This window comes from Amblyraja radiata, chromosome 21, assembly GCF_010909765.2.
Source record: "Amblyraja radiata isolate CabotCenter1 chromosome 21, sAmbRad1.1.pri, whole genome shotgun sequence".
Lineage (NCBI taxonomy): Eukaryota > Metazoa > Chordata > Chondrichthyes > Rajiformes > Rajidae > Amblyraja > Amblyraja radiata.
In genome coordinates this window covers 27,630,791-27,656,401 of record NC_045976.1, presented here as the reverse complement: position 1 = coordinate 27,656,401, position 25,611 = coordinate 27,630,791, and the positions used below count along the sequence as shown (strand labels likewise).

The following is a 25,611-nucleotide window of genomic DNA, read 5'->3' as shown; positions in this document are numbered from 1 at the left end:
TATGTGTCTTCTGTGTGTCTTTTTAAATTTTTTTTAAATTTTTTAATTTTTAATTTTAATTTTTAACTTAACTTGACTTTCTGAATAGCCGCACAAGAGTTCCCATGTGTGTAAGCACAAATGGCAAATAAAGTTTTTGACTTTGACTTAGATTAGATGCTGGAAATGTTAAGGGATCCTCTATCAAATTACTTCTTGTATATTGTCCTGGATTATGAGAAAAATGCAAGATGAGGAAACACACCTAAGTATTTGTGTCTGATGATCTGTGACTTCTTAAAGAATCAGGACTAACTTCAGCTGGGTGGGTCACGGGAGGGTTGGGTGTTCAAGGCTTCCCAAATTTACATGATTTTTCAAGTACATCATTTTATTTAGGTGATAAGCTTTGTACAGCTTTGTGAAACATTGTTTACATGCAAAATATCTTTGATTATTAACACACCAAAATCTGCTCAAGGGGCTGTCCCACTTGGGCGACCTAATTGGCGAGTTTAGAAGAGTTTGAAGACCTCCTTCGACTATGTAGAAGACCTCCTTCGACTATGTTGAAGACCAGCTTTGACTAGCTACGACTAACTTCGGGAAAATTGGACATCGAATAGTGGAGAGTGAAGACGACCTCTTTCGATCTCCTTCGACCTCCCTTCAACTATGATGAAGACTATGTACGACTACCTTCGACTACCCTCGATTACCTACGACTAACATGCCGACCTACTACGACCTACTACGATTAAACCTGCGAGTAAAAAAAGTATCGATTTTTTCCATGGCGACCTTTTTTTACTCGCGGGCATTTTTTAACATATTGAAAAAAACGTCGCGACCTAGCTGAGGCCTCGAGTACGCGGAGACCACTCTCGTGCACGAAGGAGAGTTACGAAGACCTCTTACGACCTCATGTTGACCATGCTGCGAGTATGAGTCGAGGGCAAACTTCCAGAACTCACGGATTAGGTCGCCCAAGTGGGACAGGCTCTTCAGAATATCTTGGTCAAGGTAAGTGTACAACTCTGTTTATTCAGCATCAGCAGAATGACTGATTTGTAATCAGTGCTTTATGACTATCATTATGGACTCACCAATGACTCACCAATACATTTAAGCATAAGAAGATACGTACACTAACATTTTAAAATATCCATAGTTTCTCAATAGTGCAAAATAATTGCCATTTTAATGCACGGTCCAGGAGACTTAAGATAATAGCAATCAGTTTGATATGAAATCTGTTAACCACAAAAATTCACTTTAACTTTCTTTCATATTGCAGGGATTTCTAAATCCTCTTGTAAATGAAATGTATTAAATGAAGTGCATATCAGAATAAATATCTGCTCAACTTTAAACACAGTAGAGTCATAGAGGCATAGAGTGATGCAGTGTGGAAACAGGCCTTCGACCCAACTTGCCAACATGTCCCAGCTCCACCAGTCTCACCTGCCTGCGTTTGGTCCATATCCTTCCAAACCTGTCCTATCCATGTACGTGTCTAACTGTTTCTTAAACGGTAGGATAGTCCCAGCCTCAGCTACTTCCTCTGGCAGCTTGTTCCATACACCCACCACCGTTTGTGTGAAAAGGTTACCTCTCGGATTCCTATTAAATCTTTTCCCCTTCCCCTTGAACCTATGTCCGCTAGTCCTCAATTCCACTACTCTGGGCAAGAGACTCTGCGCATCTACCCGATCTATTCCTCTCATGATCTTGTACACCTCTATAAGATCATCCCTCATCCTCATGCACTCCAAGAAATAGAGACCCAGCCTACTCAACCTCTCCCTATAGCTCACACCCTCTAGTCCTGGCAACATCCTTGTAAATCTTTTCTGAACCCTTTCAAGCTTGACAATATCTTTCCTATAACATGGTGCCCAGAACTGAACACAATATTCTAAATGTAGTCTCACCAAATACAAATGAAACATGACCTCCCAATTTCTATACTCAATACTCTGACTGATGAAGGCATATTTGTATTGTATACATAGAGTGTATTTTTCAGTGGTATGTAATTGGAAAGAGAAAACTATGCCCCTCAATACATTCATTTTGATAATGTCTCTCCACACTAAATTTCCTGCCAATCTCATATGCTTCAGGTCAATATATTGTGTAAATAAGATGACAGCAATAGAAATTACTGGTAACTGAGAGAAATGTCAGATTCGCCCCATACATTCTTTTCTTATTATTAAAGCCAAAGTATCAAGTTTTAAATGTTTAATGTAAGTTCTCTGTGTGGGTAAATTAAATATTTAAATATCACATCAATTGGAACAGAGCGACAAAGCAGCAAGATACATTAGTGCAAAGGGATGAATAGACTCGTATGAAAAAAAACTGGTTACATCATACTTTTGCCAAGTTAATTCTACCATTTATTCTTGATGTTTCCTTTACAAATGTAAATATCTCAAGGACCACAGAGAAAATTCTACCCTACTTAATTTTTTAGTACATTGCTTGAATTCCTAAATATAATTTCATATTTCTCATAACTTTCACGCCCATTGGATGAATGTCACTTTTCAGAGTAACCATTCAATTCAATTTCCCTAATTATTTCATGCTTTTCTGTTCTCTCCCATATAATCACGTCTGTTACAACTTCTGACATTCCATTTATGCAATATTATTGCAGTTCGTTATTCATCACTTAGAACAATTCAATAATATAAGTGTCCCAAAGAAATAAAATAATACAAGTTATTAAAATCTTGGAAAGTTCCATTGTGACATCAGTGTGCTGGTCTAATTGCAAAATTATTATCTGCAATGGTGAGGTTCGATGTAAGGCCCCCAGATTGCGCAAGACAGAAGCTACCAGAGCGCCACGGCATACAGGTGGTAGCCACTGAGCCGGTACCCCGCGGCCGAATGCAAAGCCCGGTGGATGCGGCCTGCAGGGAGTAGCCACCAAGCCGACCCCTGCTTGTAGGATCCAGCGGATCGCAGCCTGGAAAGGGGAGCCCATCGAGCCAGCCCCTGCTCGTGGAACACGGTAACCACGGGCTGCATAGGAAGCCGCCGAGCCAGTCCCTGCTCATCCCCGGAAGACCAGAGAAGGGAAGGATGGAGCAGCAGCGATGACGGATGCGACCGGCGAGAACCAAGGCTGGTAGGAGAGGAGAGGAGAGGAGAGGGAGCCAGTGTCTGCCTACTACGTCTTCAAAGTCGGTTGCAGGAGGCCATCCATCCCGGGATCAAAGGTCAACGGGCGAGGAGTGGGACGTCAGTTCACTGATCAATCCACACATCGAAGGGATGGCTGAATGCAACAGCCTGGGGATTGCCTGTAATGGGCACTGCTCAGAATACCTAGAGCGTGGACTGGACATTGAAAACAGTGCCAAAACATAGCACCTCTTGCATGCGGAATCAGTATTTCTGTACAATTTGTTAATCAGGAAGGTAGACACAAAATGCTGGAGTAACTCAGTGGGACAGGCAGCATCTCTGGAGAGAAGTAATGGGTGACGCTTTGGGTCGAGACCCTTCTTCAGACTCTTATTAATCAGGAATGTGCTTAGGTATGGCAATACTCTACTGTTTATAAAATAATTTCATCGCGTGTTTGCACTTTGCACATGTTTTAACCATTGTTAGCCCAGGACTGTGAATTACTAGTCCAGTAATTTAGCTGTGGCACCATTGCCATTCCCTGTGTATCACCGAGGGGGCAGAAGTCTTACATTCCTTTGGTATTTATATTTTAGAACACCACTTGGCATAAAGTAACTTTAAATTTCCAATGCAGTGCAACCATGAGTACAAAGTGACCAAATGAGGTAAGCAGTTGGATTACATTTTCCAACAACTCATAAATACATTTCACTATTAATTGCAGAGAATTAGATTATTTTGTAAACATCTAATTTTGGTACATGTTCTGTAAACTTATTAACAAATATAGATTTTCTTCTCTCTCAACTCGAAATGTGAAGTTGATAACAGAAAAAAATATTTTATTATTTTGATTAAACCCATACACATTGAAAGAAATCATTACTCTGGGATCAAAATTTGTTTATCTAGAAAATGTATATTATGTTTTCTCACTAAAGGCTCGCTAAACATAGCCACAATATATATCAAGGCAATCTGGAAGCACTACTTGACATTGCGAAGAGTAAGTAAGCACTTGCTAAAATAATTATGTGTTGAGCAATTTCATAAATGCTGGGCAGGTGTTGAGAAACAATGCTCAGCAACCAAATCTCCAAATATGTAAAATTACTTTTCAAATCATAACTTGCAATAATTGCACGAATATTCTTCACATTTAAATTTCCAGGAAAAAAACTATTTAAAGTAGCCAGGAAATTAATGATAGACCTTGGATAATGATGTCATGAAGATATGAATATAACAAACAAAAGATCAGAATTTTTCAAAATTTATATTGGAAGCCTATAATAACCCCACAGTGAACTCCGAATTGTCAATGAAAACACAATGTATATTTTGTCATTAATTCTGCATTTAATATTTATCGATCTAAATGCATATATCTCAGACCTATCAGAATCCTCTCCAGTAACTTTCCTAACACAGATGTTAGGCTCATTGGTCCATAGTTCACAGGATTTTCCCTGGTGTGCTTTTCAAATAGAGGCAGTAGCCACCCTCCATCTTCCGGCACCTCACCCTTGTCTAATGATGATTCATATATTTCAGCCAGGGCTCTTACAATTTCTTCAGTCCGCAAAGTCCTTCAGAGGTCTTCAGTGTCCATCAGTCCTAGGAAATTTATCTACCATCTTACTCCTTTGGATGTCCAGCACCTCCTTGACCATAGTACTGACTCTTCTCAAGAAACCTCCATTAATTGTCCCAAGTTCTCCAGGCTTCATGTCTTTCTCCACAGTAAAAACAACGGAGAAATACTCATTGAGGACCTTGCCCATCTTCTGTAACTCCACAGAGAGATTACCACTTTTTGTTAATGAGGGGCACTATTCTCTCTTTAGTTATCATCTTTCCATTAATGTACATTTAGATTTTCCTTAATATTATCTGCCAGTGCTATTTCCTGTCCCTTTCATGGCCCTCCCTATTTTATTAATTAAACCAGTTATATACTGTAAATACCAGGGCTACATGCAGGCAAAAGGATGGGTATTCTATGGCATCTTAATTTCTGACTTCCTAATGTCTTTCCACCATCAATAAGTTACATATCAGGAATGCAGTGGAGCAATCTCTACTGGTTGGATAAGAGGAACTGTAATAACACTCAAGAATCTCATCACCGTCTCGATCAAAGCAGCCCTAATTACCACCCTAAAGGTACACACTCTCTATTACAGGTGCCCACTGTCTCTAGATGTGCTAACTCAATGGGTTACTCCAGCACTTCGTGACTTTTTTTGTAAACCAGCATCTGCAGTTCCTTGTGTACATTTCATCATTACTTGGAAATATAATACAGTTCTTTCATCATCACTGGGTCATTGTTGTGAAACCAAAAAAGCTGCTCTATTCAAGGAAGCTGTTTGAAGTCTTCTTGTCAAGTGGAATTAAGGATGGGAATTCATTGCTTGCCTCGCCAGTGATATCCACATTCTATCATCATGCTACTTGAAATAGTTGGTAATATCTCAGAGTTAGTTGGACCATGATGTTAATTGATTACTACTTGAACATTGTACTAAATCATAGTTCCAATGTGTAGGTCTCAGTCACTAGAACAAAATTATTTATCTGGCAAATCCAATCCTTGAATTAAGGTTTGATGGCAAAAACATAAAATAGTGAAACTTCATTAGAAAATTGCAATGCTATCCATGAAATAAGACATTCAATGCATTATACTTTTTTCAGTCTTAAAATTCGTTTGACAATGTACAAATGTATTGTTTGTTATCTACAAAACATTTCTAACCAGCTCAGTTCTTTTTGTATGTTATGCTCTTTAAAAATGATGTAGGCTACAAAGATACATACAACCACTTAGACACAGAAAGACAGCATACTGAATACAGAAAAATAACTACCAGATCAGAATGGTTGGAGAATTATTCCCACCTAATAAAAATATATAACATTTTAAAAGAACCTGCAGTTCATGTTTTATTTAACACTATTTTTCATGTGTTGTGCCACATAATCCAATATACATAATTTTGTTCACTTAGGAATTTTCTTTTCAGTTACAGGACTTTAAGGATTTGATTTGTAAAAGCTTTTGTAACTGTCAAATTAAACAAATATTATTAACAGGGGACTTACTTACTTATTCTTTGCTGATTTAATACCCTTAAAATAAAATGCACGTGGATATTTCTGCTTCAATTACTATTTCATTTTCATATTTAGATAGCAACATGCCACAAATACTTAACATGTTGCGAATTAAACCAATTAGAATTGAAGTAAAATGCTAACTAATTATCAATAAACATAAACAAAATGGATAAAGAGAAACACAGTGAATCAAACTTTGTGCTACAATAGAAGGGTTTGTTGTCAGATTGAAACAGAGGCACACAAATATGTGCTCAGAGCAAGAATTCAAAATTAATCTACTTTCCATTTTCTCTCCATAATCCTATACATCCAACTGCTTGAACTTTCCTCTTATCTTCCTCTGCTTGAACAACCTCAATGCCTGCAAAGGCCCTGTTAGAAGATCATAGCTCCAAAATCCTGTTAAATAATACGGAATGTTATCCAAAGTAATATTTTAGTGAGGCAATGCTATATTGAATTTGAAAATATAACTATATTATGTTTCAGGTGGGTACAAAAGATAACACTGCAACTATTATAATTCACACATTGATAACATTGACTTATAAACCAATTATATAAAGGTTGCGAGTACGGTAATTATTTTCATGGGCCTGTGATTTTCCCTATCAGATTAGAGGAAAGGTAGCTGACTTCCTGCATACGAGTTTAGATGTAGAGCCTCCTATGATTAATGTCATGCTCGTGGCAAATACTTCCAGGAAATAAATAAGTAGCAGGTTAAAATGTGATTTGGTTGCAGACCACATGGCAAGCCCTAAAACCTAAAAGTGCCGAAACTGACCCAAACTTCAACATCAATTTATTCTTCTTCAAGACTGGACTAGAGGGGATACAACTGTTGTGACCAACTCCACCTTTCTCTCCCCACCTGATTCATCTGCCTTTCAAATCTTTACAACCTGGATCCATCTATCATTTGCACACTCTTGCCCCATCCCTTCCCCTTGACCCTTTCTACGAGTTATTTACCGTTTCCTCCAGCCTTGAAGAAGGGTGCTAACCGGAAAATCCATCTGTCCATTTTTCTCCACAGATGCTGCCTGGCCCACTAAGTTCCTCCATAATTTGTTTTTTTGCTCAAGATTCCAGCATATCCAGTCTCTTGTGAATTCAATTTATCCAATTTTCATTTAAATGTTCTTTCAATAATTATTCTACTTTCAATGGAAAAAATACTCTGACCATCTCTGTGCCCCTCTTGATTTTATAGACCTCTAAGATCACCTCAGTTTCCTTCACTCCAGGAAATACATTCCCAGCCGATTCAGCCTCTCTCTGTAACTTAAGCCCGGGAACATACTTGTGAATCTTTTCTGCATCCTCAAGCTAAATCACCTCCTTCCTATGGTATCACATCCTTCCTTTAGTAAAAGAAAATGAAGGAAAATGATTTGGCGAGGTTAAAGGCATATATTTTGGATGCCGTTGCTCCTTGTATTATCATGCCCACCATGCCTCGAGATGTGAATCAGGGAGCAGCTCTTTGACCACTGAGAGAAGCTGGTTCAGAAAGACCCAGGAGGTAACATTCCCTGTGCCAACCAGTAGGGAGACTTGTCCGCAGTGGCCACAGTTGAACTTGACTCCTGTCTTGATGACATAATCACAACTACAAGATCTCGGTCCCCGATGGGGAAATGATAGTGCGGATTTTGTCTGAAGCTCATCACCACTAAGCTTTGAAAATTTCAATGGAAATACCGTCTGCCCCCCGAGGCCTTGTTTATTTTGGTTGGGATATGGTGTTTTGAACTTGTCAGTCAGGAATGGTGCCAAGGCTTTTGTGTTTAAGAAGGAACTGCAGATGCTGGAAAATCGAAGGTACACAAAAATGCTGGAGAAACTCAGTGGGTGCAGCAGCATCTATGGAGCGAAGGAAATAGGCAACGTTTCAGGCTGAAACCCTTCTTCAGACTGTGCCATGGCTAGCTCAAATAGGTTTCTGCAGTATGGATTCAAGAGCATTCATGTCAAGAACAGACACAGTTGAGACCTTTGATGTTGACTGTCTGTCTACTTTTCTGATGAATTAAACCCCTCTTTCTTGACTGTAATGGAGTGGGGTCTTGAATACAGGCTGCAAATGACTGAAGCACTGAAGAAGCCATGCATATCCTGGATGTGAGCAAGTCATTGATCCTCCTGTGCTTTCTGTGTCCACAGTCAATTCTTTAGGTCTGGGTTCTCTGCTGGACATCGGCCTTCAGGTGGCAAATGAAATAACCGTTGTCAGATATAAGTCTTTGAGCCGGACACCACAAGAATATAGCAATCATATTCAATTGTTGAGACCAAAGTGAGACATGATCCTTCTATTACTGAGAATTAATCACCTTTTCCCAATGTGTATCTTTGCCTGGCTAAATTAGTTCAATAGCTTTAAAGTGGAAATCTATGAGGGTTGTTTCACCTCTTTCTGTAAGGGCTTCATGTCTTGAATGATAGCTCTTCAATGTATCTTTCTATTCACCGCATGACAATCTGATCAATATATTTGAAGTGTCTTACAAGTGAATCGGTTACATCAATATTCTTCAGCTGGTCAAGGCACAAAGTCTTCCCAGTGAGCAGCAAACTATCAAGCTGCAGGGATCAATGACTTTGATGTTGCAAGTCACTGACTTTCACAAAGGATTTCATAATAATATAGCACAAGGGCACGGCTGAATGTCATCTCATGAAATGCTACAGATCTCACAGAAGCCCTTTGAAGCCCTGAGCAGTGTTGGCAATGCCCATCAGAGAGATCCAGGTACAATCTGTGCATCTTTGTCGATGGACATTTGGCGCACACACTTATTGAGTTATCTGCAACACCTATTCTGAAAGCCACAGCACGGCACTCCCTGAATTAGTAGCTTAGCAGCTAAATGCTGTCAAATTAATTCACTGGTAGTTTAGTTTCTATGGACTTTGATAGCAGTTTGTACTCAAATCAGGAGATGTCCTGATATCAACAGAGTGTAAATTATAAGTAAACCAATAAAACACCTCACTAATTCCTCTACAACTGTTCTATAATGGTCGTTGTGTCAGAACAGGCTTTAATGTGCATAAAATATCATATCAAACACTGGGAAAATGTCAGCACATAAGACTGGATTGCGATCAGAAGTCCCAGTCTAATTTTATAACTGATGCAACTTCAACCAGAATTGATCATTAATGCAATTTGCTCACGGAAAATAGGGGACTGGAGAGTAAAGGGCCTGTCCCACTTGGCTGACATTCGCGAGCCATTTACGCGACCTGCTAGCGTGTGGGTAGCGTGTGGGTAGCGCATGGGTAGCTCATGGAGTGGTGTGGAGGAGTGTGGAGTGGCATGGAGGAGTGTGGACTTAGTTCTGAACGAAATCTTCGCGCGCCACCGGCCTGTCGCGTAACTGACGGCCAGGCTCATAAGGCTTTTTATAGTGAAGAAATCCAATTCCAAGGGGACTGTACTTAGAGCCATTTGATCAATGCAGAATCCCAGTTGTAAGTCAATTGAAAAGAGAAAATATTGCCTTAAAATAACAAAATAGACAGTCAAAATTATGTTTGTCTTAAGAAATTTATCAAATATTGGCTCTGATGAATAAAAACTGCTAAAATAAAGATAGCATTTGCCTGGCACATGAGGATCTTTTTACACATGAGCCTGCAGCTTCTACCTCTCTTTCATCACTACATTTCTCAAGCCACTAGAATACTAAATCACAGCTGTTAAAATTAAATCAGTTTCCTAATTGGATTCAAGCAGCTATATTTAAGTATGTGAATGAAGCAGACGTTGGGGGTTGGGGGATGTGTTTTCTCCATTAAATATGTATTGACCCCATTCCCTGATCCCTTCTCACATGGCATGGGGTGGGGGGAAGGTGAAGGATGTGAATAATTGGTTTACACCTTTTATCATGACTGCTGCCCCTATCACAGGGGATGGGAAGGTGATCATTAATATGTGCATCATACAGTGCCCTCCATAATGTTTGCGACAAAGATCCATCATTTATTTATTTGTCTCTGTACTCCACAATTTGAGATTTATAATAGAAAAAACCCCACATGTGGGTCTCCTATCCCCTACCCTCAGTCCCTCCCTCCCTCCCTGCATCCATCCATCCATCCATCCATAAAAAGCAACTAACTGCCTGCTCGCTGCCGCCGCCGGGGGGAGGGGAGATGGAGTCGGTGTTCGTCACGGTGGGCACCACGAGTTTCGATGAACTGGTGGAGAAGATCTCCTCCGAGAAGGCCGTGAGGGTGAGTTACCGCAACGGCGGCATCTGAGGAGACGGACCCGGGGGGACGGGTAGACGGGACCACCATTGCCGCAGAGGGTGGGCGGGAGAGAAGGGTGAGGGATGAGGGAGAGAGGAACGGGACCAGGGCCTCCACTAAAACCCCCTGCGACCGATGCCGGTGGTGGGGGTGACAATAGACAAGCTACTGTGAGGAGGGGAGAGAGGAGTAGGTGAGTGAGGCGGGACAGGCGGCCGCCGGTGGGGCAGGAAGGGGCGTCGCCATCGCGGCCGTGGCATTGACTGACAGGAGAAGAGACTAATCTGCGTGGCGCTGACTGAAGGGATCTGCGCATGCGTGGTTTTTAAGATTTTTAAACCTCGATAACTTTTGCCACGGATCGGAACGAAACTTGTTGCACTCGCAGCACAGGAGAATGGTGAGTGATCTGGCGAAAAATTGTAGCGCTGTTGCATACCGTTTTTGTGCAAATAGAAAAAACCCGCAAACCGGAAGAGCCCAAAGAGTTTTAGTTATGTATAAATGCTGGTCACCAGCTGGTATACCTATTGAGAAATGTAATAGCCAGCTCCCATAGTCAACTTTATCATGACTTCTGTCCTTGAACAATTCAAAGTGAAAGTTAGGAATGAACTGGAGATCTGATGCCAGCTGAAATATTTAAGATATTTACTAGAGATTGTGTTCTGAATTGCTGTGATGTGACTGGCTGCTCGAGGGCTTAACACGCTTCAAAATCAGAGAATCACTTAGCAACAAATGTTTTTGGGAAAGGGGAATCCATGTCAGTAGGATTGCTATTTAAGGGCAGTTTTCTTTACTATTGACTGCAAAATTTAAGCCATTATGTTGGCAAAACTACTACTGTGATATTTTATAAATTCAAAATGATTCAATGATAATTTATTGTCACATGAACCTCGGTACAGTGAAATTCTTTGTTTTTGCATACAATCCGATAAAATCATGCAGCAGACCTCACCTAGGCACAACATAAAGAGTCACCACGTTTTCGGCAACTAAATAATTACAAAAATTCAAGCAGAATTAGGCCGTTCGGCCCATTGAGTCTGCTCCACCATTCCATCTATTTTTCCCTCAACATTCTCCTGCCTTCTTCCCCTAACCTTTGACACCCTTACTAATCACGATCCTATCAATCTCCTCCATTCTAAAGGTACGTCCTTTTATTCCGACGCTGTGGCCTCTGGTTCTAGACTTTTCCACTTCTGGAAACATCCTCTCTACATCCACTGGAATCCACTTATAACAAACTGGAAGATTAAATTGGATATCCATGCGGAACATGTTGAATACAGTCATAACACACATGATCAGGGACCAATGCATTTCGTGGTCTTCCATCTGGAACTACCTGGGAGTTTAAAACTGATATTCAGAGATGAGTAAAATCTTTAAAAGTATCTGAATCAAAAAATAAATGAACAAACCTGAGTCACATTTACTTGCTAAAAAATATTTTAAAACATTACATTTAAGTTAGAAAAACAATACAAACTACTTAATTGCATTAACCTTTTAAATTGAGATTAGCAAACCATTCAAATGAATGGGGTCAAACTTCGCTGGGGAACAATTCCTGGCATATTGTGGAGGAGTCAGATGTGAACTCAGAATCTCTGTACCCCATTCTAGCTCTCAGTACTGAATTAAAGCAGAAGTTGAAGTAAGATAAACTTTAAAGAAATGATTTCCTAGTTGAAAATCAATTCGCTTAAAATTAATTATCCATGTGAATTATAATGTACATTACTAAAATTAGTTTCTTTGTACCAGACAGTATGCTCCGCAGGTATTATCACTTAGCGTGCCATTAATAAATCACATGCAACTTGCACAACAAACAGGACCATTTTCAGTGAATTTTCTGTCAGGCTTAACATTGGAAATGTTCATAATGGCATCAATTTTATTTGATTATAGTGGAGAAAATAATGCAAGCTTTTGTTGGAGTCTGCATCCTGACACAAACTGCAGGACTTCACATCAAAAATTGTGCACCTGTTATGTGTGACCTCTTCACACCCGACATACTGCTTGGCCTACATGCTCTCTCCCTCAATTTTATTCATAGTACCCTGTACTAGTTTCTGAAGAAACAATTTAAGGAATAGTCTGATCATATTTACAGCATTGTACAAATAAATCCAGATTTAAAAAAACAAATTTGTTTTTCCAGTACTACACATGTCAAGTAACTTTAATATTTAGAAGTCAATCTGCCTATAAAGATACTCAGAAATAAAATGAGTAAGAAGCCATTTTCACTGAACAAATATTGCTAATAGAAGGATAAATACATATTTTCTTGGGGATTAGTTCAATGGAGCTGAACTAAAAACATTTTCTACAATTATGAAACTTTTCACACAATGTACTCTGGCAGCTTCACAAGAGGCATTGGGATGAAAAAGGTTATGTATATCTAATGCCAATGTTTTATTTTATTGATGTTATTCCACTGAACTGTATAATTTTGAATTCAAAGAGCAAGTCTAAATTGTCTGGAAAATAATAATTACATTCAAAAACAGGTTTCAAAAATAGCAAGCACTTTAGCTTAAAGGAAGCTAGACCTATTGTAGTTGTAGATATAATAAATAATCAAGGAAATCCCACAGGCATTCAGAATATTGCAGCAATGGCGCAGGCCATTCAGATGAACAGATCTATGACAATATGCATATTGCACATCCACGTCTTCCTACATTACCTAATCTTATGTTGTCAACATTCTCCGATGTAACTGAACGAGTTCCTATAACCTTCCCCTTACATTCGGCATCCCAGAATGCAACACCTTACACTTGCTTGGATTAAACTCCATTGACCAATACTCTGCCATACCTGTAACGGATCTATATCCCGTTGAATCCATTGACAGCCGTTCTCACTGTCTGCATCCCCACCACTTTTGGTAACATCTGTAAACTTACTCACAAACCAATCCATCTACATTTACGTCCAAGTCCTTTATATTTATCACAAACAACAGAGGTCCCAGCACAGATCCCTGCAGAACACCATAGGTCACAAACCTACAGATAGAAAAACACCCTTCCTTCCCCCACTCTGTCTTCCATGTGTAAGCCAGTTTAGAATCCAAACTAAATGAATAACAACATCAAATGTAATAAAAGGAAGCTGCAACCTTTATTAACCGTGGCAAAGAACACCTGTCCGTGTTCTCACTTGACACACTTCATAAAATAAACAGTCTACTTGCCAAATGGGATGCAGCAGGTTGATGGTCCAGTGGCTATCAAGCAGATAGCTTGAAGGAGTATTACCATGAACCAAACTGGGAGAACAGCCACAGTAATCTCTTAGCATGCTGAACTTGAGCTTCTGTAGCTTCCCCGGGGACATTAAATAAATGTTTTTGTCATATCTTTCTCAAGTGAGTATTAACCATATTACTACATATTTGGCGTAATATATTACAGCAACCTGCCAAGTCAGTAAATGTTCATTAAGCACAGCTTGAGCAAAATAAATCTTCCAATTATCTACACTGTCCTATAATTGTTTTCAAGATTTTTTTTAAACACACAAATTTTACTTCTTTCTTTTAAAGCAAAGCTTGCTCTAGAAAAAAAGATACCCCTTAATCATTAATTGAAAGCAATAATGTGCTTTAGTATCAGATTGAACAAACATAATGTGGGAACCCATGAGGCCTACACCAGGAATGAACGCAGCACTCTCCTGTACTGCTATACTTCCAAGATACCAGCCTATTGCACTTGGTTCTCAAATTATTTGCGATAATGAAGATTAATACAACATGTGTGCAATCTGAATGTCAATTATAAAATGACAATATCGAATTATCATTCATGATTTTTAAAATCATAGGACATTGGAGTGGAATTAAGACAAGCGGCCCATCGATTCTGCAGCACCATTCTATCATGGCTGATCTATTTTTCCCTCGCAATCACATTCTCCTGCCTTCTCCACATAAACTTTGACGTTCTTACTAATCAAGAACTTATCAATCTCCACCTTAAAAATGCACAATGATGGCCTCCGCAGCCAACTGTGGCAATAAATTCCATAGATTCACTATGCTCTGGCTTAAGAAATCCCTCCTTATCTCCATTCTTTAGGTTTGTCCTTTTATTCTGTAACCTCTTGGCCTGGAACACTCCAACTAGTGGAAGCATCCTCTGCACTTTCACTCTATCTAGGCCTTTTATTATTCAAATATGGGGCCCAAATGTATTCCAAACAGAGTTCCAGATGTGGCCTGACTAACACATTACTAAGCCTCAGCATTATATCCTTGCTTTTATATTCTAGCCCTCTCAAAATGAATGCTAACATTGCATTTGCCTTCTTTGCTACTGCCTGCAAATTAATCTTTCGGGAATCCTGCACCAGCATTCCCATGTCATTTTGCACCTCTAATTACTGAATTCTCTCCCCATTTGGAAAATGGTCTGTCTTTATTCCTTACACCAAAGTACATAACCATACACTTTGCTACAGTATATTCCATTTACCACTTCTTTGACCACTCTCCCAACCTGTCCAAGTCAACACTACTCACAGACCCAACATCAACACTCACTGGGAACATCATTGGTCACTGGCAGCCAACCCAAAAATGCACCCTTTATTCCAAATCTTTCAGCCAGTCACCCAGTCTTCTGTGCATGCTAGTACCTAGCCTCTGATACCATGGGTTTCTATCTTGTTTAGCGGTCTCATCTTAATGCAAGCCTTCGGAAAATCCAAGTAAACAACATTCACTGACTCTCCTTTGTCTCTCCTGCTTGTTACTTCATCAAAGAACTCCAAAAGATTTATCAGGCAAGAACTCACCTGAACAAAACCATGCTGACTTTGTTGAGAACTAAGAATCTGCAAGTTCAAAATCAAAGGTAGACACAAAATGCTGGAGTAACTTAGCGGGTGAGGCAGCATCTATGGAGAGAAGGAATTGCCGATGTTTCGGGTCGAGACCCTTCCTCAGACTGATGTCAGGGGAGGGACAAAGATAGAATGTAGGCAGACAGTAAGACTGGTCGGAGCACTGGGAAGGGGGAGGGTTTGGAGAGAGAAAGCAAGGGTTATCGAAAGTTAGAGAAGTCAATGTTCCAGGTGTCAACTTCTCTACATCGGTGAGACTGAGCGCAGGCTCACTGATCGTTTCGCTGAACACCTCGGCTCGGTCTGTCTTGACCTACCTGATCTCCCGGTGGCTCAGCACTTCAACTCCCCCTCCCATTCCCAATCTGACCTTTCTGTCCTGGGCTTCCTCCATTGTAAGAGTGAGGCCTAGCGCAAATTGGAGGAACAGCACCTCATATTTTGCTTGGGTAGTTTACATCCCAGTGGGATGAACATTGACTTCTCTAACTTTCGATAGCCCTTGCTTTCTCTCTCCATCCCGTTCCCCTTCCCCGTGCTCCCACCAGACTTACTGTCTCTGCCTACATTCTATCTTTAACCATCCCCTGACATCAGTCTGAGGAAGGGTCTCGACCCGAAACGTCACCAATTCCTTCTCTCCATAGATGCTGCCTCACCGGCTGAGTTACTTGAAGAAGTTCGAAATAAAATTCTCCTGAGTTAGATTTAAGTTTATTTAAAGAACATGACAATGAAACTAGATGTTGTTGCTCCATAGCTTCATACATTCAATGAAGAATAATAGGAGGCACTCTATCACTCTATTTTTCTCTATGAAGAATCGCACATTATTGCCACTGGAAAATCTGTTAATATTACACGGAAGTATTATGATCTGAAGCTGATTTAACTGAACAAAGGAAACAATATGCATTCAAATCAAGGAGGATTCCAGCATGACTAAAAACTGCAGTTTTACAATTATGTTTGCACAAAATTTCATGACTACCAAAAGAAGTGCCTCCTGTCAATTTCAAACTTTGGATAAATTACAGATCAAACCCCCATCAAACTGCTGATCTTAAGTATGCATAATAAAACTTGTATTGGCAAATATTAATTCACCTTTTTTTTTGCCAAGAAAAAAAGGTAGGCTCAGAAAGTTAGATAATGGATAATCAATCCAAATGATTACCTCACAGATAAATACTGTATGTCAATCTGCCAATTCTGTTGTGTAATTTATTTAGACACTTATTACATTACGGTCAAAAACACTATTTGAAGTACTGTAGATTAGGGTCAGCCTGCAATAAAAGTTCAGTTACATGTACAGTCTACGCTCATAATATATGAAATAAAGTCCCACAATTCATTGCTGGAATGCAAACCGGCCAAAACGTCACCGATTCCTTCTCTCCAGAGATGCTGCCTGTCCCGCTGAGTTAATCCAGCTTTGTGCGTTTATTTTAACTGTTATTTAATTCCTTTTCTGATGTAAATAATCCTCAAAGATTATGAAATATATCACAATACTTTAAAGATAATTAAAGACTTCCCATTGATTGAGATCTATTTTTATATAAATTTAAAAAAGCAAAAAAGAATCATTTTCTGCAGTGTCTATAATCAGAAGTAATAATCTTCACAGTTTGAATGATGCAGAAGTATAAATTGATAGTTGTTTATCATTGAAGTAATCGCATTTGTCAGATATCTATATATTTATTTAGTAGCTGAGATACGGGATTTGTATTGTACATCGTATTTGGCATAAACTTTGTTTTCTGTGCACTAACGGCTCCTGTTATGCGAGAGATTAACTCCATTTAGGAACACCTCACGTATGCACGGATCTTTTTTCAGCAGCTAAAAATGCTGAATTTTATCGTTGGCAAAAGAAACACATCAGGGACTCTTTAGGATCAAGAGACAAACAGGCAGTAGGTCAATCAAATATAAAGTACTACAAATGCTGGAAACCTAAAATAGAAAAACATGCTGGAGGTACTCAGCAGGCCAGGTATCATAATTGCAGATAGAAACAGAATTGTTCCATCCAGTTGAAGGTCCTTCATCAGAATTGATGAAAGATTTAAATATTAATAACTCTATTTCTCAGAGGCTTCTCCTATATGCCCAACATGCATTTTCCCTGTGCATGGGGTACAAACTAAAAATATATATATGGTAATGGTTTAGAACAAATCATAACAAAGATAAAACTAGATGGTCAGACAATAGATTTAGGTGACAAGACATCTTAATAAAGCCATAACAACAAATTACCATTTCTGCCATTGTTACCATGGATGTAGCTGTAGACACCATTTTAATTGATAACTTTGTGTCTGCTGCTCATTGTGGCAGTGCTGTTGCTAAGGCAACGTTTGTTTCAGTGCAGCGGGTAGATGAAGAGGATAAGAAGCTGGATTTCAAACAGTTGCTGTATTCTGTTACACACATATTGAAACTGAAATATTTTGAAAAAAATGCTTTCAATTCCATTAAGATTTGGAAATATAACCTCTAAAATAAATCTGTGAGACAGCATAGAGTTATTACAAAAGCCCTTTCTTTATAATTGGTTAAAATAGGATAAAATAAGATTTTTCGATGGTGGAATAACAAAAGTAAATTAAGAGTCTCTGTTAGCACTGTGCATGGCAATTTAATTAGACAATATTGAGAACCCATCTTAGATTTACCAGTTAATAAACAATATACCTGTTTTATACATGTTGAAATAAATTGTAACGGTTTCTAATTTCCAGCAAAAGTGCTTGAATTTTGAAAATGAAAAGCAATCTGTTTAAGGTTTTATTTATTTTTTTAAATCAGCATTATGCATTTAGTTACTGCTCACATATCCATGACAAAATAAAAAACCTTTTACTCAAATTTTTTGATTTTCTCTAAAGATTATTGATACTCAGAATTTTTTTTTACATTGCACCTAGAAGTCTCAGTTGCCTCAGAGGATGCTTGTTGCATATTTGTGTAACAATTATGTAAGGATATTTTAGATTAAATAAAGCAAAAAAAGGTTGCAAATGTTGTAGAGTATAATGCAACATTGAAATTATTTTCCTCATAGTAATCCAAAATAGCTTTGCGAATGTTTTCATGAAATAAAAACAAATTGTGCCAGTGGAAATGCAGAAAAGAGATGGCATAAATTCTCAATGAAGTGAAACAAAATGGCTATATCAAAAGAGCTATATCTTGAAAATAAAATGAAAACAATTACTTAAAGTTACAGTACCTAGCTTTTGTCCTGTGATTCCAGATTGCAGCTTGTCTCCTTCAATTTTAAATCAGAAATATAAAATTAACATAGAAACATTCTCCAAGGCACAGAAAAAGACAACCTCAGCTTCTACACTGCTGCAGCTGATATCATTGGGTTGGAGAAGAACAAACAATATGCAGCGAGCAGTGAAGGTCACCTGTGTCCCAGTGTTAGCTGCTCTCATTAACTATTATTCAGCAGCAAGATGCACTCTCCAGCTATCAAATCTAAAACAAAAACAATTGAATTAAAAAAGGTTATGTACACATGCAGAGCAAAGGAATGTGGATTTACTTACCATTATCTTTACATTCTTCTGGAGGCTTTGCCTTTTTTGCTAACCGAGGATCAAGCCACGATGTTGTTTTGGTGTTATGGCTAACAAAGAAATAAAACAGTTCAAGGCATATTCTTAAAAATTGCTTGTTCAAATCAAATTAAAATCAAGGCATCCAATTTGTTAGCACAATCTAATTAACTGCAGAACATGCGCGAGGCACGTTTATTTGGCTATATTCAAGTTAACCTATGTTTAAAATCATTTAACTGAAGTCAATTAAAAATGTTCATCTAGAAATCACAGATATTTGAATAAATGCCTTACTCAATAAAGTAGACTTCTCCTTTTTCAGTATATGCCATCTCCCAGTTCTCAGGCAATGGACCCAAATTGTCTCCATCCTCTGGTTTGGTTTGCTTCTCTGAAACTGAATCTGTTTTTGTTCCCTTTGTAAGGCCATAGACTGGTGCAGCACAAGGATGTGAAAAAAATTCACCTGAGGCATCAGTGCTTTTGTCTTCATGTTCACTAGATTCTGTTGGATGACACAGATAATCACCCTCAGCAAAATACAACTAATGCACAAACAAAATAATCATTTTGTTCTGGTGACCAATATAATTGGACAGAATCAATGTTGGTACACACAGTGCCCTCCATAATGTTTGGGACAAAGACCCATCATTTATTTATTTGCTTCTGTACTCCACAATTTGAGATTTCTAATAGAAAAAAATCACAAGTGGTTAAAGTACATATTGTCAGATTTTAATGAAGAATATTTTTATACATTTTGTACACCATGTAGAAATTACAGCAGTGTTTATACATAGTCCCCCCATTTCAGGGCACCATAATGTTTGGGACACAGCAAAGTCATGTAAATGAAAGTAGTCATGTTTAGTATTTTGTTGCATAGCTTTGAAAAACTCCTTTGTTGCTTTAGCAGTATGTTTGGGATCATTAGGTACACAAAAATGCTGGAGAAACTCAGCGGGTGCAGCAGCATCTATGGAGCGAAGGAAATAGGCAACGTTTCGGGCCGAAACCCTTCTTCAGACTGAGGTCTTGAGATCATTATCTTGCTGTACAATGAACCGCCGGCCAATTAGTTTTTAGGCATTTGTTTGAACGAGCAGATAGGATGTCTATACTCTTCAGAATTCATTATGCTACTACCATCAGCAGTTGTATCATCAATGAAGATAAGTGAGCCATTATCTTCAGCAGCCATACATGCCCAGGCCATAACACCCCCACCACCGAGTTTCACGGATGAGACGGTATGCTTTGGATCTTGGGCAGTTCCTTCTCTCCTCCATACTTTGCTCTTGCCATCACTCTGATATAAGCTAATCTTCGCCTGTTCATTCCACAAGACCTTTTTCCAGAACTGTGGTTACTATTTTAAGTACTTCTTGGCAAACTGTAACCTGGCCATCCTATTTTTCCGGCTAACCAGTGGTTTGCATCTTGCAGTGAAGCCTCTGTATTTCTGTTCATGAAGTCTTCTGCGGACAGTGGTCATTGACAAATCCACACCTGACTCCTGAAGAGTGTTTCTGATCTGTCAGACAGGTGTTTAGGGATTTTTCTTTATTATAGAGAGAATACTCTGTCATCAGCTGTGGAGGTCTTCCTTGACCTGCCAGTCCCTTTGCGATTATCACCAGTAATCTCACCAGTGCTCTCTTTCTTCTTAATCATGTTCCAAACAGTTGATTTTGATAAGACTAAGGTTTGGCTGATGTCTCGAACAGTTTTATACTTGTTTCTCAGTCTCATAATGGCCTAGTTGACTTTCATTGGCACAACTTTGGTCCTCATGTTGATAAACAGCAATAAAAGTTTCCAAAGGTGATGGAAAGCCTGGAAGAAAGACTAGATGCTGAGAGCTCTCTTATACCTGCATTAAGGAGGCATTGAAACACACCTGAGCAATTACAAATGCCTGTGAAGCCATGTGTCCCAAACATTATGGTGCCCTGCAATGGGGGGACTATGTATAAACACAGCTGTAATTTCTACATTGTGAAACCAAAAGGTCCTTTAATAAAATTTGACAATGTAACCGCATGTGATTTTTTCTATTACAAATCTCAAATTGTGGAGTACAGAGGCAAATAAATAAATGATGGGACTTTGTCCCAAACATTATTGAGGGCACTGTACCAGTTTATTAACTGATCTAAATTTAAAATAAAACAAAACAAAACAATTTGTGGTTCAGTGGACCTAGAACTTAAAACACTAGTTATATCCAGAATCCACTAAATAAAATGCTTGTAATGATGAACACCACATTTTAAAAACTAAATGAATTCAATTAAAAACCCCCATAAAAATATAAATAAAACCATAGCGTATTTTTAGGGCCAAATGTAGCTGGAAAAATATCCAGCAGATCTGATACTGGGCAACAAAGTGCAAACATAGGAATAATGCCTTAAAATAAAATTCATCGCAGTAAACCAAAACTTACGTAGGTTTATCCAAAAGTTCACTGCCAACAGTAAAGTCTCTGACAAGGAATTCAGAAATTAAACTGAGCAGGACATAGATTAACATAATCTTACCCACAGGTAAATTCAATAGCTAATACGTTTTAGCATAGGTGGAAATGTTAGAATGTGGAAATGAAACTAATGGCAGGGCAGGAGCTGATGATTTGTGTTTTTTTTTACTCTGTGATGATATGAAAATGTCTTCACCATACACTGAAAATATACATCTTAGAAAATGTGGTGAAATTCTGATGTATTATCAAATTCTATCTAAAGTTACAATATTTTTTTCTTGAGCGGCTAAACACATTAACCCAGAAAATAAATATGAAATTGTTCTAATTTTAACGTATTATTGAATATCGATTCTGTCACAGAGTAGCTAATGGCTAGATATAATCCTCACAACACAACAATATAAATTACAACAGATAATCATCCGACAATTTCGCCAACTCCAACGGGATCCCACCACTGGCCACATCTTCCTATCTCCTTCCCTTTCGGCTTTCTGCATAGACCGCTCCCTCCATAACTCCCTGGTCAATTAATCCATTCCCACCCAAACCACCCCCTCCCCTGGTACTTTCCCTTGCAACTGCAGGAAATGCTACATTAATTGCATTACCTCCCCCCTTGACTCCATCCAAGGACCTAAGCAGTCATTCCCGGTGAGGCAGAGTTGCACGTGCACGTTCTCCAACCTCATCTATTGCATCCGCTGCTCTAGGTGTCAACTGCTCTACATCGGTGAGACCAAGCGCAGGCTTGGCGATCGCTTCGCCCAACACCTCCGCACAGTACGTATTAACCAACCTGATCTCCCGGTGGCTCAGCACTTCAACTCCCCCTCCGAATCCGACCTGTCTGTCCTGAGCCTCCTCCATGGCCAGAGTGAGTCCCACCGCAAATCAGAGGAACAGCACTTCATATTTCGCTTGAGTAGTTTACAGCCCAGCGGTATGAACATTGACTTCTCCAATTTCAGGTAGTCCTTGCATTCTCCCTCCCTCCCCTCCCCTCCCCTTCCCAGCTCTCCCACAGCCCACTGTCTCCACCTCTTCCTTTCTTCTTCCCGCCCCCCACCTCCACATCAGTCGGAAGAAGGGTCTCGACCCGAAACGTCACCTATTGTATTGTATTGTATTCAAATTTATTGTCATTGTCTCAGTTAGAGACAACTAAATGAATTTCCCTTACAGGCAGTATCATAAAAATCAAAATAAATAAATAATAATAAATAATAAAACATATTAAAAATAAAATAGAATTTAAAAAAAAGCACAAACAGTGAAAGTCCACGACACAACATAACACAGTGGCACCAAGGTGAGGAAGGCACCATAGTCCAGCCAGCCTCCACTCCGTTCTTCCCAGATGTTCACTCGTGGTCGAGGCCTTCCTAGCACCCGCAGTCGCCGCCCTGGGTGGCCCGATGTTCAGGCCCTCACGCCGGGCTGGTGGAACGCCGACGCCGAACCCTGACGGTGAACATCCTCCTCAGCGGCCCGGACCTCCCGATCAGCCGCCTCCCGCAGCCGGAGTCCGCAGCTCCCGTGTTTGCAGGCCGAGCCGGGCAGAGTCGCAGGACCCCGCGCTGTCCATCAGCGCCGCCCGCGTTGGGAGCCCCGCAAACCGCAGCTCCATGATGTCGGTGCCACAGGTCCAGCACTCCGGGCTCCAGACGGCGACCCCCGGTAAGGCATCGCCAGCCCCGCGATGTATCAGCGCTGTCCCGCCGCTGCTGGAGCTCTGGTCGATCCCGGCAGGAAAGGCCACGCCAATCCAGTAGGTAGGCCGCTGGGGGGGGGGAGGACGCGACTCGAATAATAGTCGCGTCTTCACCAGGAAGCGGCTGAAGGACGGTATCCCCCGCACCGTACCCTCTTCCCCCACATAAAAACACAAAAACCCCACAAAAAAACACACTTTTACATAACTAAATAAACAAAAAAACAAAAAGATACCGGGCTGTAGGTGGAGGCTGCTGGCACCAGCGCCACCGGAAGTACAACACCAATGTACTTTGGTGTACTCGGTACAATGTACACCAAGGAAACTATTCCTTCGTTCCATAGGTGCTGCCTCACCCGCTGAGTTTCTCCAGCATTTATGTCTACCTAATGGCTAGATACGTCATTTATGTTTGTACATTGAAAATATTTACATCTTCATAATTTCCAATGCAGAATTTATGTTATATGCAAAGGACAGATCTGAGTTTCTCATCCATCTGTATTTTTCCAGAAACCTGTAATGATCAACCTGAGGTATTTGGCTATCTTCATTCTGAGCATGCCTGTAAAAATATTTCAAATAAACATGTTTAATTTTATTTACCTTCAGGCAGATTAAGAATGAGCCAATAATAAGGTCAATAAAAGTATCAGACTACACTCCACTTCCATCTTGGCTCAATGGCCAAGGGGATCAAGGCCCACTCTGTAGATTAAAGCACACAACGTAGGCTGATTCTTCACAACAGTTCTGGGGAAGTGCTGAACAGTCAAAAGTTCCTTAAGTAGACAAGATTATAAGGGAAGCATGCTGGCCTTATTGGATGAAAAAAGGGTATGAGAACTAGAAGCAAGAAGTAAGGCATTTAGTCCCCGACATCTCCTTTGTCATAGAATAAAATAAGATAGCTGTTCTTAGCACTGCTTTCCTGCATTTAACCCTATAATCAATTGAATTCCATGAAATCTAAAACAATGATCAATCTCGGTTTTGTTTATATTCAACAAATAGCCCTTTACTGTACCCTTGGGTTGAGAATTCCAAATATTCGCTGCCCTTTAAGTGCAAAAATCTCTTCCCATCTTTTGATGGGGATGAATAAGGACAGGCATTATTTAATTGAAACAAAGCAATAAACAAGTGCCAGACCCCATAAAGGGAATCTAACGGTTAATGCAAAGGATCGCTTTACACAAATGAAGCTTTATTGCATATTTTTTCTTCAGAGACAGGTATCTTTTAGCCTATATGTTTCCATTGAAGATCTTATTCAAAAGAGCTAGATCCAGTATAATCGCATTGAGGGAGAAAGACCGAGTTATTTTCCAATATTGATTTAATCTGAATATCGGAAAGTAAATAAGTTAAGGTTGCAGCCACCAAAAAAGAAAAGTGCACTAACTTCAGAATTTCATTGCTTTAATTAACTGTAACCACTTTAATCGAGGTCTATTTTTTCCCTAAATTAAATTAAATTAAATTAACATGCTTTAGATAAATTGTCAAAATTATTTCAATTATCATTTCAGGAGCTGCAATACACATGACACCTACTCAGTATAGTGCAAGCCATACGTTAACTGTATTTGAAAATACTATATAACAAACCAATATTTTATATTTTGTTCTATATTTCCCATACTAATCATTAAAACAGTAAGATGCTTTCATGCAATGGTAATACTGGCACTAAACAAGACAATACACTCATTTTATGCCATTTGAGAATTAGACAGCATCTGCCAAAACATCTTTTATTTCATCATTTACCACTGTCAGTGAAAGGAAGCTTTACATCCTGTAAATGAAGTAGACATGAAGACTGGTCTCTGGGGTGGTGTACAAGAAAAATGTTAACACATATTCCAAGCAAACAAGTCATTTCAATATGGATTATTTCATGTAGAACTGAAGCAGATGGAAATGTTCATCACATTTATTCAATGTATGTTTTCCCACTATAAATAGAGGCTGTGCCTTCAGTCAAGAGTTCACTAACCTGTTCATCTACAAACCATTCTAATTTGCATACATATTTTTTATCTATACATTAGATTATATAAATATGTCAACAAGACAGCATTGGGGCCTAATCCACATATTGAATTATCTTTTCATTCATTCAGACCTGGAAATATGAGTATACTATGGATAAATAATCTAATTAATCTATTATCTCTAACGATTTCACATAATGTTTCTTTTCTATCTATTTACTGAACTACGAAGGACAATTAGCAAATCTCTTGTACTCATCATTCATACTCCAACATGGTTACCTTCTCTCCTGCTCATGCTAAGGACTCACTTCAAGTTATGATCCAGTTATAAACTGATATCAATTAAAGGAGATGAAAATCGGCTTCATTGTTTATTCCATAAACACAATGTCACAATCTTTTACCATTAAT

At 39.3% G+C, this 25,611-nt stretch overlaps 1 protein-coding gene across 18 annotated transcripts in view; it reads right to left on the bottom strand.

The window, feature by feature from the left end:
* The window catches only part of magi2 (membrane associated guanylate kinase, WW and PDZ domain containing 2), a 407,390-nt gene that overhangs the window by 84,698 nt on the left and 297,081 nt on the right, over positions 1-25,611 (bottom strand). For all 18 annotated transcript variants that reach the window (XM_033039822.1, XM_033039820.1, XM_033039821.1 and 15 more), the window contains 3 exons: positions 19,284-19,494; positions 18,978-19,057; positions 18,653-18,691 (listed from right to left, as the gene is read on the bottom strand). In XM_033039822.1, the coding sequence (XP_032895713.1) occupies positions 18,653-18,691; positions 18,978-19,057; positions 19,284-19,494 (330 nt within the window). The remainder of the gene's footprint in view (positions 1-18,652; positions 18,692-18,977; positions 19,058-19,283; positions 19,495-25,611) is intronic.